Here is a 12015-nt window from a genome sequence, read left to right as displayed (position 1 = left end):
TTAGATGTATTTCTATATGGTGTATTTGCTTACAGCTGTACCTATTGTTTTCTACTTATGTAATTTACTTAGGATTATGTATTGCCTTCCTATTTGGGGGCACCTGACATCTGGGGCAAGAAAAACTGAAAAAAATGGCGTCTGCTGCCTCCTTTATACCCCTGTCGCATTGACGTCAGGGAAGAAGCGACCGCAACCGATGCTGGACCAAGACTTTGGAACTTGGGCCGACTGCGGGACTGCCTGACGGCAGATAACCCAAGTGTAATGACTGCAGCAGTGTGAACACTCGAGCATCTACATTTATGGTAGGTACAAAACTGTACTTTTTCTTCCCAAATTTCAGTAATAAGGGCAAATACATGCTTCATTGTTTGTATCTTCCTCATCAGCTGAGATTTTATTTGGAGAGGATCAAATGTATCAGGATTATAAGACCAGCTTTATGTGCTCTTCTCTAGAGTTATGTTTGGGAAAGTGGTTTTCAATGTCACTTTGTCCAGATGGCTTTCTGACTAAATTTCTTTTCTCTATACCTCGAAAGGCTTATTCCTGCCTCAAACCAAACACCCTTTCTGCTGGGGCGGTATCTTCTTTAATAGCCTTTTTTGGTTGTGCTTCTGTGGTTATTAGTGCAGCAGCTGTCTGGTCAAATACTCATACCTTTGTGTTCCATTACATTGAGTCCAGGTCTAGGACTTTTGTTTCCACCATTTTGCAGAATATTCTTTTCTGATACCACCTGGTTAGTCTGACAGGTTGAGGCAGACATAAGAGATAATATTGGATTTGAGAGTTATGTACTTATTAATGGTAGATCAGCTTTGTCTTCTTTGGTCCATCTTATCCATCCGTCCCTTTGTCCCTCTCCCAAATTGTCAGTGGTATTTTGTTGCTCTTGACGGCCCTTAGAAGCAGTCTGAAGTCTGTTGTTGACACCATTTCATTTTGATCTCACTTTTTTTAGGGAAATTGTTTATCTGAAGTAGGCACTTCATTTGTCAGCAACCTTTGGGATACAGATCCGATAACTTCTACCGCAGCATAGATCCGAGCTTCTAGTTCCTCCCTTTACCCATAATCCCCTGCCAACCCTGACTGACCTCAGATCTAGTTTGCCGCGCTTCAAGCTACAAGCTGGATTTTCGAGCTCCTGCTACTTAGTGAAGATTTGTGAGAAAAATTTTCTATTTTTACTCCCCTTTTCTTCTTGTGAGTGAGTGCGAGTGTTTAGGTATCCTTAGCCCTATATATCTCTCTATTTAACTTAATTTGTGTTTATTTTTCCTCCCTGCCCTCGCTGGTCGTAGTGTGTGTTTGTGGTGTGTGTAGGGGCCTAGTGAGTGTGTTTTCTGTGCTACTATGTCGGAGGCCCCCCCAAAGTGCACCGAGTGTGGCCATAAGCTTTCACCGGCGGATGGCCACGTCCGGTGCATTAGGTGCCTTGAGGTTGAACACCTCTCCTCGGGATGCGCGATTTGCACAGCGTTCAACCCCAGGGCACTTAAGGACCAGAGGTCGAAGCTGATTCTGGCGGGCCTTTTGCCCCTGGATTCGGCTCCGGCCTCCGGTGCTTCTGTGGCCGCTACCCAGCCCTCAGTGGCGGCCACCCCTGCCTCCCTCCGGTCGGGAGTCAACCTCCCGCTTTGGCTCCAGAGGAGAGGGAGGCCGGGAAAGCCAAACGCAAAGAGAAGCACCATAAACGGCGGGCCGAAGACTCCTCCTCGGCCCCGCCCGCCAAACGGGCTTCTCCCTCCAGAGCTTCTGGATCACCTCCTCCTCCTCGGCTCTGGTCCCCTTGTTTCTCACCGGGACCCGGGGAGGAGGGGACCCGGTCCCCGTCGAGGTCATCGAGGTGGCACACTAGGTCTGCCTCGGTGGCCTCTTCGAAGTCCACTTTTAGCATGTCAGATGCAGACATGGACCGGATGATGAGGAGGTTCATCCAGGCCCAGCTGCAGATGGGAGTGCTCTTGCCTCCCCCCCCATTTTTTGCTCCAATCGCTCCTTCTCCGACCGGGTTCGGAGCATTCTGAGCCAAGCCGCGTTGGATCCGGGGGTGGGTCGGAGCCGATAGTACTAGTTACTTTCAGCTCCGACTGCTCCCTCAAGCTTGTCGGATCCGACCTCTCGGAGCCATGGACTGAGCTTCGTATCCGAAGGATTCGGTGTGACTTTGACTCCGTCCCGGTCGGAGCACACGGGTCCTTCGGATCTGAGAGTCTCGGCCCTGGATCCGATCCCCGCTTCAGATCAGAGTGGGAGTCAACTCTCGGATCCTATCGAGAGTGGCTCCCCCTCGGCTTTTGCTGTGGTGGAGAGGGCACTGTTGAGTGCATCCGGGCCTCCGGTCCTGGCTTCAGCTCCCCCCTGCACTCCCTCTCAGCTGGTTCAGGCTCCCATCACCTGGCCTTCGGGGCAGCCTGCTTCAGCGCCTCTGGGTGTTCCTTTGGAACGTGACATTGTTGGTGAGACTTCCTCGGACAGCCCCCCCAAGGAGGTCCCTCACAAGGCTAAGTGTAAGAGGAGGCACGTGGACTCCCCCGAGTCCCTTACGGAAGATACGGACTTAGATGAAGGGGAAGGCTCCCCAAGGTCACCCCCCGAGGATGTCTCCTTTGGAGACATCATGGACATGCTCAGGATTAGGGGAGGGTGGTCTGCCCCCAAGGCTTCCTCCGATGAGTCCGTATTCCTAGAGGCGTTTGAAGCAGGGCCATCTACCTCTTGGGTGTCCCCTCCCCCCGACCCCCTGGTGAACCTTATTTCCACCAGGGCTTGGAAGGAACCGGACACTGTAGAGCCAGTCCCTAAGCACCCAGATAGGATACTGAGTCCCCCTGCAGAAAGAACCCACTGGAGCAGAGGTTCCCCTGTGGATGCCATGTTGGTGGCGGCGGCCACCAAGAGGGAGTTGGCTCAGGAGAGCTCCGTGGTCCACCCACCAAGCAAGGAGTCTCGGGCGATGGACCGCCTTGGGAAGCGGGTCTTCAGTTCAGCAACTTTCTCCATGAGGGTGCTGAACTATATGGCACACGTCATCCGGATGCAGTGAGATCTAATAAAGGAATACGCTGCCCCCCCCCCCCCCCCCAGAGTCCATGTCGGAAGGGGACAAACAGCTGTACTCCTCCCGAATATCCACTCTACATTCTGTTTCTAACACCTCTATGCGGCTCTTGTCTCACGCCTCGGAAGGAGCCGCTAGAGCTGGTGGAGCTGGCCTGGTAATGAGGCGCCAAGCCTGGCTCCGACATTGTGACTTCTCAGAACTCTTTAAGGCGTCATTCGCGAATGCCCCCTTTGATGGTTCTGCATTGTTTGGCAAAACCGTTCGCGACACTTTAGTCCAGAGTGAGAAAGACGGGAAGACAACGTCTGCCGTTGGAGTTCACTTCTCTGCTCCCCAGAGGTCCTCTTCTAAGAACCAAAAGGGTCAGAAGAAGATGTGGTTCGGGAAATCGCATCAGTCCCAGTCTGCTACGGGCAGCCAGTGGCAGAGGAGGACAGGGAGGACGCCGCCCTAGAGGCAGAGGGGGTCCCAGAAATTTTGGGTCCAGAGAACCCTTCTCTGAGAGGCCCACGCAGAACCCCTGAGGGGTTGCCCGGCTGCTCCCCTCTGGAGGCAGTCGGGGGGCGTCTTTCGAGGCACCTAGCAATGTGGGAGTCCATAACAACAGATCGCTGGGTGCTTCGCATCATATCCAGAAGTTACCAAATTCCCTTTATTGTAACCCGCAAAACCAGAAGCCTCCCCGATGTACCACCCAATCAGAGGGAGGCGGCTGCTACAGAAATTCAGCAGCTTTTACAAAAAAGAGCCATCCAACCTGTCCCCCCAGATCAACTCGGATCAGGGTTTTACTCCAGGTTCTTTCTGGTGCCAAAAAAGACGGGGGACTTGAGGTCCATCCTCGACCTCTCTCTCTTGAACCTGGCAGTACCCAAAGAAAAGTTCCGGATGGTCACGCTACAATCTATTCTCCCCCTGTTATGGGAGAATGACTGGATGTGCTCGATAGACCTCAAGGATGCGCACTACCACATTCTTGTGGACAGATGTTCCAGGAGGTTCCTCCGCTTCCGGATGGGAGCCAGTCACTTTCAGTTCAGGGCCCTCCCCTTCAGTCTCACCTCAGCCCCCAGGGTGTTCACCAAAGTCTTGGCGGTTATAGCGGCCCACCTGAGGCTTCAGGGAATTCAGGTCTTTCCGTACCTGGATGACTGGTTCCTCATCGCCCCAACAAGGCATCTGCTCTGTTCAGGCAGGGATTATTTCCTCAATCTTGCTCCACACCTAGGGTTGACTGTCAACATGGCCAAATTCGCTCTGGCTCCTACACAGGTAATAGATTTCATAGGGGCGAGATTGGATTCCAGACTAATGCTTGCTTTCCTGACTCCCGATCGGCTTCAGAACCTGAGGTTGCATGTTCAGGCCATTCTCCAACTTCCTGCTCCACCGGCGGAATTGATCCTGAGGGCTCTAGGGTCCATGGCGGCAGCAATTCCTCTGCTGCCCCTAGCCCGTCTAAATATGAGGGTCCTGCAGTGGATCCTCGCAACCCCCTGTCCCATCCTATTCCCCTAAGCAGGGCTTGCAAAGGGTCGTTCGTGTGGTGCCTCCAGTCCCCGAACCTTCACGCGGGGCGACCATTCTCGATGCCTTCCCCCGTCGCCACAATGACCACGGACGCCTCTCGCCTGGGGTGGGGGGGGCACTATTCAGGCAGAATGGTCCAAGGCACGTGGAACCACATAGAGACCTCCTTGCATATCAATGTCCTAGAGATGAGGGCGGTGCTTTTGACGTTGCAGGCACTTCACAGTCTTCTTCCGATTGGGCCGATTGTGGTACAGACGGACAACATGTCATTTGTCTGGTACATCAACAAACAGGGGGGAACCAGGTCTTATCCTCATTGTCGCGAGGCCATGAGAGTGTGGGAATGGGCGATATCCACCAACCGCTTTCTTATTGCAACGCATATTCCGGGAACGGTCCAACATCCTAGCAGACAGGCTCAGTCGTTCGATTCTGACCCCATACGAATGGTCTCTCAATCCTCTAGTAGCTAAGCAAATATTTGCCCAATGGGGGCAACCCTGTTGCGATCTTTTTGCCTCTCCTTCAAATACCAAATGCAACAGTTACTTCGCTCTAATCCCCCCTCATGGGGAGTCCCGAGAGACTCTCTAGTACATGCTTGGCCTCCCGGTCTCCTTTACGCTTACCCTCCATTGCCCATGATGCTGAAACTCTTACAGAAAGCCAGTCAGCTGGGGAGCAAAATGATCCTCATTGCCCCATTCTGGCCTCGTCAAACATGGTTCCCGTACCTGTGGTCTCATTTGATTCATACACCCTGGATTCTGGATCCCCTCCCGGATCTCATTACTCACCCTCTGGGTCTTCCGACCCCCAACCTGGTCAACCTCAAGCTGACGGCTTGGTTGCTCCAGTTCCACTCCTGATAAGGACTCCCAGAATCTCCTCACCAGTCAAAGCCATCCTAGTAGCAGCACATAAACCTTCCACCAGAAGGGTCTATCGGAGTAAGTGGAAACGTTTCTCCATCTGGGCGAAGCACCATCACGTAGATCCTTTCACGGCACCTCTTACGTCGGTTTTGGATTTTTTAACTGCGCTTTTTCATCAGGGGGCTAGCTGCTCTACAGTCAAGGTACAACTAGCAGCGATTTCGCATTATCATGTAGGGCATGAATCGGGCCCTCTAATTACTTCCAAGCTTTGTAAAGCTTTCCTCAAGGGTACCTTCCTTCTCAGACCTCCGGTCAGGGAGGTAGTACCCCCATGGGATTTATCTTTGGTTCTACAGGCCTTGACAAGCCCCCTTTCGAGCCAGCGGCTACGGTTGATCTTAAATATCTCTCTTGGAAGACGGCCTTCCTGGTGGCCATTACTTTAGCTAAAAGGGTCTCTGAACTTCAGGCTCTTTGTGTTAAACCTCTGTATTTAGCCTGACATCAGGATAGAGTTTACCTCAGGATCAATCTGTCCTTTCTGCCTAAGGTATCTTCGGAAGCTAATATTAATCAATCTATTAATCTTCCCGTGTTCTTTCCCAACTACCAGAACAAAGGAGAGTACAAACTGCATTCCTTGGATGTGCACAGACAGTTACGCTTTTATATTCATCGAACTGCTGGTCATAGGCAATCTGACCAGTTGTTTGTCTTTGCCAAAACCAATTTAGGCAAGTCAATTTCTAAAGTTACCGTGTTACGGTGGATAGCTAGTTGTATCCTCTTGGCATATCAGAGTTCGGGAAGGCCTGAACCTCAGGGAGTCCGAGCTCATTCTACTAGGGCCGTTGCTACTTCGGCGGCTTTTAAATCTAGGGTCCCCTTGGATGATATTTGTTCCACAGCCACTTGGGCTTCATCTCATACCTTTATCAGCCATTACAAACTGGATGTTGTCTCCAGAGGTAGGGTGTCCTTTGGCTCTGCAGTGCTCCGGAATATTCTTCCATAACGGCCACCCAGGATTCAGGTAGCTGGGGACTCTGTCCCAAAGGTTGCTGACAAATTAAGTGCCTACTTCAGATTAAGAAGTTATGTACTCACCATAACGTTCCATCTGAGTAGGTATCCTCATTTGTCTGCAACCATCCCCCCCTCCTTCCCCCTGACCTATATGATTCTGTTTAGGATCTGTCTTAGATAAGCCCCTTCCGGGGCACAGTAACAGTTGTTATATCAGGCAAACTTGATCTAAGGTCAGTCAGGGTTGGCAGGGGATTATGAATAAAGGGAGGAGCTAGGAGCTCGGATCTATGCTGTGGTAGAAGTTGCCGGCTCGGATCCCAGATCGGATCCGTATCCCAAAGGTTGCAGACAAATGAAGATACCTACTCAGATGGAACGTTATGGTGTGTACATAACTTCTTATTATACAACTTGAGTATGGTAGGGTAAAATCAATCTGAAGAGATTTTTAGTCATACAGAGCATTATGGGAGAGGGGTTGAAGCTTCATAGCTTATGTTGGATCTGATCAGGTCATAAAACGTACAGGTTAAGAAGGACAGAAGACGCTACGGATCTAGCATTATAGTAAGTACGTAACTTTCATTTTTTCATTGTGTTGGAAAACGGCTCCTCATTTATTTTACCGTTAGTCATATATTCTGTGGTAAACATTTTGCATAAATATCGTACAGTGCATCCTGTGGTTCATCATTCAGTAATCTGTTGCCAACCCTATATAAGCTTAATTAGATTTGGCAATTTGTAAATCATTGCATATGTTAAATTGGCACTATAAGCCAGTGACTTTACTATTATGTTACTTTGGCAGGTGTGATGACTCCAGTCCCTATATTCATCCAGTTGGATGGTGTCAAGAAAATGGGAGAACACTGACTGCTCCTCGTGGTGAGTTAATTAGGAAAGTTGATTAGATGCCTTCTACAATTGAAAATATGCTTTTTAGTTAAGTAAGATGGTAGGGATGCTAGATTAATACATGGTGTCAAGAAAATGGGAGAACACTGACTGCCCTCATGGTGAGTAAATTAGAGAAGTAGATTTGAGGCAGTATTTATATTACATACTGTTGATGTACATTTAGTTTAGTCATGTAGTGATGCTACATTAGTCCTTCAAGCAGTGCCTGTGGAGTACAAAGCTGATAATTCAGTCCTTGCTTTTTTTTTTTTTTTTTTGTTTTCTGCAGTTGCAAGTCATGCTGGCATTGACACACATAGGTTTGAGACACAGAGCAGCACGGCTCATCTCTTGACAATAAAAGGTAACCTGGTTAAAGTCAGTTTGGCTGGGTGCAAACTCATCATCCGATGAGTACTGTGGCGCCCTGCAGAGAGAAGATTCTGGTACTGGTGAAGTGGTGACAGTATTGTGGACAGTGAAGGTCAGCTGTGAACATGCCCATATTTATGGTCAGTGAAGGAGGTCAGCTATGAACGTGCCCATAGTTATAGTCAGTGAAGAAAGTCAGCTGTGAGCATGCCCATATTTATGGTCAGTGAAGGAGGACTGCTGTGAACATGCCTGTAGTTATGGTTAGTGAAAGAGGACTGCTTTGAACATGCCTATAGTTATGGTTAGTGAAGGATTGTTGTGAGCATGCCCATATTTATGGTCAGTGAAGGAGGACTGCTGTGAATATGCCTATATTTATGGTTAGTGAAGGATTGTTGTGAGCATGCCTATGATGTAATGTGATCCTATCTCGCCTACATTCTGTACTGATGGGTTCGGAGCCGATCCTCGGCTCCAACTCGGCACGCTATACTATAGAACGAAGTCTCTTATTGGCTGAGCTATCCCACATCCCAGGATGCACCACCACTGCTTCCCCAGATCTCGTTTGCCGCTTTACAGCAAAGACGTGGTCTCGGACTTGGCTGAGCTAAGTGCTTATTTCTTAGAAAATTTCTGTCAGGAATTTTTGATTAATCCACCCAAAAGCTGTTTTAACAGCTATCGTTGTTGTTATATCAGGCAAACTTGATCTGAGGTCAGTCATGGTTGGCAGGGGATTATGAATAAAGGGAGGAGCTAGGAGCTCGGATCTATGTTGTGGTAGAAGTTGCCGGCTCGGATCCCAGATCGGATCCGTATCCCAAAGGTTGCAGACAAATGAAGATACCTACTCAGATGGAACGTTATGGTGAGTACATAACTTCTTATTATACAACTTGGGTATGGTAGGGTAAAATCAGTCTGAAGAGATTTTTAGTCATACAGAGCATTATGGGAGAGGGGTTGAAGCTTCATAGCTTATGTTGGATCTGATCAGGTCATAAAACGTACTGGAGTTTGAGTTATTTTTGTGGTAAAATTTGCCTTTAATTTGAGGGAAAGGATCCCGTTTAAGTTAGAGGGGCCTTGCCCTCGCGTGTGATTGAACTACTTAGTGTGAGTCTTGTTGTAGTATTGTGGTCTAGTTGGTCAAGTAATCCCGTTTCTGTTAGAGGGGTCTTGTCCTTATTCACATTTTCTTTAAAAAAATTTTTTTTTTTGAAAAAGTTTCTTTTCTGTGGTAGTGATTGCGTGTCAACATGTCTAAAGAGCACAGACCATCTGGGTTCAAAAAATGCTCTAAATGCAGTTACAAAATGTCCATAATGGACGATCAATCTTTGTGTGTGTATTGTTTAGGCCCTAAACATCTTCAGGAGTCATGCAGCGTTTGTCACGCCTTTTCCTCCCGGGTCCTCCAAGAGAGGAAAAACAAATTGATTTTAAAAGGGCTTATTACCCCTTCTTTTGAGGAGGCTTTATCTTCTTCCTCTTCACCTTCTAAGAAAAAGAAATCGTCGGCTCCGACCAGCCCATTGGAACCGGCCACAAAGAAATCTCAGCAGGCTTCTCCATCGGCTCCATGGACTTCGGAGCCGAGGGCGGAACGGTCTGCCTCGATACCTCCAGCCTCGACTCCTCTGGCTTCGGAGCTGACAGCTAGAGCTTCGAGAGGCGGGTCACCTTCATCGGCTCCACTGTCTTCGGAGCCGATGAGAGTTGCCCCGCTCAGACTCTTCCCCTTCGGCGCCGAAGTCCACTTCGGCTCCGAGGGAAATTGCAATGGTTGTGGAGTCTCCCTCGGCACCGATATTTATAGAGACTATTCGGAGCCGGTCCCCCAGTCCTTCGGAACTGGTGGAGAAGTCGACTCGAACTCGTTCGATCTCTTCTCGGTCTTCGAGAATGTCGGATTCGGACATAGACAGGGTACTTCAAAGGCTGTTTCAGTCTCCAGTCTTCCAAAAGTTGGTTTCGGCTCCAGTCCAGTCGGCTCTGGAGCCGGTTGCCCACCCTGTTGTCTTGGTTCCTCCCTCAACAGCCTAGGCACCGTTGGAGTCGGTGCTGGTAGAGCCGGTGGAGGTTTTCGGGTCGGCTCCGACCCTTACTCCAACCCCGCCCTTCGGGTCGGAGTTCGGTACACGGACCTCCTCGGTCGGCCCTGGGGGTGATGCTTCAGGACCGATGTTTTCGGTTCCGAGCCTCCCTCTCGGTGCGTCGGCTGCGGGAGTGCTGTCTACTGTTGTGGCCTCGGGGGTCGGACCTTCCCAGTACTCTGGGGGTCCCGCCTTCAGGGCCATGAGGAGTGCTTTGGCCAAATCTTCTTTGGCCACCTCCACCGTCTCACCGGCACCTTCCCTTGGCACGGAGACTGGTTCCTTTGTAGTCCCCCTGTCTCAAGACAGCGGAGCCCTGGGGCCTGAGGTCACCCCCATCGGGGGTTCCCTCCTTCCTGAAGGTCCTTCCAAAGCATCTTCGGAGGAACCTCCAAGGAAGAGACAGTGCAAGAGGAAGCACGTCGACTCCCCTGACGAGTCTCTCACTTCGGACACCGACCTCGATGATGCGGAAGGGTCCCCCAAGTCGTCCTCGGATGATGTCTCCTTTGCGGACATTTTGGTAATCCTGAAGCAACGAGGCGACTGGCAGTCCAAACCCCCTTCCACTGAGGAGTCGGTATTCCTCAAGGCCTTCGGGGCTCAGCCCTCTGCCTCCTGGGTGTCTCCGCCCTTCGATGAGCTTCTGGATTTGATCTCTCGAAGGGCGTGGGAGCACCTGGATTCTGTGGAACCGGTGCCAGCTCGCCCCAGTAAATTTCTTTCAGCCCCCCCGGAAAGGATTTTCTCTCCAAAGGTGTGGCCGTAGATGCCCTGGTGGTGGCATCTGCTACCCAACAAGATGTGGCAGAGGCTTCAACGTCCGTCCATCCTCCTAATAAAGAGTCCAGGAGCATGGATCGGTACGGGAAGCGCACCCTTACTTCAGCAACCTTTACTTTAAGGTCTCTGAATTATCTGACGCACTTCACCAGACTTCAGAGGGATCTGGTCAAGGAACTTTCAGATACCCTCTCTGGTAACCTACCTGAGCAGTTGGCCCAGACGGTTAGCTCTCAGCTGGCTACCTTATCATCATTATCGAACTCGTCCATGAGGCTCATTTCATATGCAGCCGAGGGGGCGAGCAGAGCAGCGGGAACAGGTATTGCTCTGCGGAGACAAGCCTGGCTTCGCCTGTGTCACTTTGCGGAAGCCTTCAAGTCTTCCTTTGCCGATGCTCCCTTCGATGGGTCCTCTCTGTTTGGACCCAAGGTAAAGGACACCTTGACTCGCTGTGAACAAGAGGGTAAGACTTTGACTGCCGTAGGGGCACGGTTTTCCACTCCCTTCAGGCCTTATCCCAAGGCTAGAAGAGGGGGGAAAATGTGGTTCCGTAAATCTCAAAAGACTTACTCCTCACAGCAGGGCGATCCCCCTTCTAGAGGCAGAGGAGGGGGAAATTTTTCAGGAAGACGCCGTCCCAGAGGCGGCAGAGGGCCCCGCAACACTGGAGACCGCGAGTCCTTCCGTGGCTCCTCAACCTTCCAGCATCCCTGAAGGATTGCCCGACTGTGCAGCTCCGGAGCCAGTCAGGGGTCGTTTTTCGGAGCACCTAAAGGCCTGGGAGAGTATCACTCAGGACCGATGGATGCTCCGAATCATTGCCAGAAGTTACACCATCCCCTTTTCTCAACCCCCTCCTCCATCCCGAAAAATCCCAGACCCGTCACCCAGTCAACGGGATCTTGCAGCCATCGAAATCTCAAAGCTGCTTCAAAAAGGAGTCATCCAACTGGTCCCCGCAGGCCAGACCGGATTAGGGACTTACTCAAGATTCTTTTTGGTGCCAAAAAAGACCGGGGACTTGAGGCCCATTTTGGATCTCAGCAAGCTAAATCGATTAGTCAAGAAGTCCAAGTTCCGCATGGTCACCTTGCAATCCATTCTCCCGCTGCTGGAGGAAGGTGTTTGGATGTGCTCCATAGATCTCAAGGACGCCTATTATCACATCCTGATAGATCAGGTGTCCAGGAGACACTTGGGCTTCAGCCTGGGAGACAGTCATTTTCAGTTCCGTGCACTGCCCTTTGGTCTCACCACAGCCCCCAGGGTGTTTACCAAATGTTTGGCGGTGGTGACTGCTCACCTGAGAAGTCTAGGATTCCAGGTGTTTCCATACCTAGAC

The 12015-nt window shown here is 50.6% G+C and overlaps 1 protein-coding gene across 3 annotated transcripts in view; it reads left to right on the top strand.

Moving 5' to 3' along the window:
- Nucleotides 1–12015, top strand: part of L3MBTL4 (L3MBTL histone methyl-lysine binding protein 4) — a 2903854-nt gene that overhangs the window by 1391161 nt on the left and 1500678 nt on the right. For all 3 annotated transcript variants that reach the window (XM_044066510.1, XM_044066511.1, XM_044066512.1), the window contains one exon: nt 7325–7401. In XM_044066510.1, the coding sequence (XP_043922445.1) occupies nt 7325–7401 (77 nt within the window). The remainder of the gene's footprint in view (nt 1–7324; nt 7402–12015) is intronic.

This window comes from Protopterus annectens, chromosome 3.part1 (assembly GCF_019279795.1).
Source record: "Protopterus annectens isolate FY-2018-M chromosome 3.part1, PAN1.0, whole genome shotgun sequence".
Lineage (NCBI taxonomy): Eukaryota > Metazoa > Chordata > Ceratodontiformes > Protopteridae > Protopterus > Protopterus annectens.
Note: the sequence above shows the minus strand (reverse complement) of the source record. Positions and strands in the feature narration are given on the sequence as shown.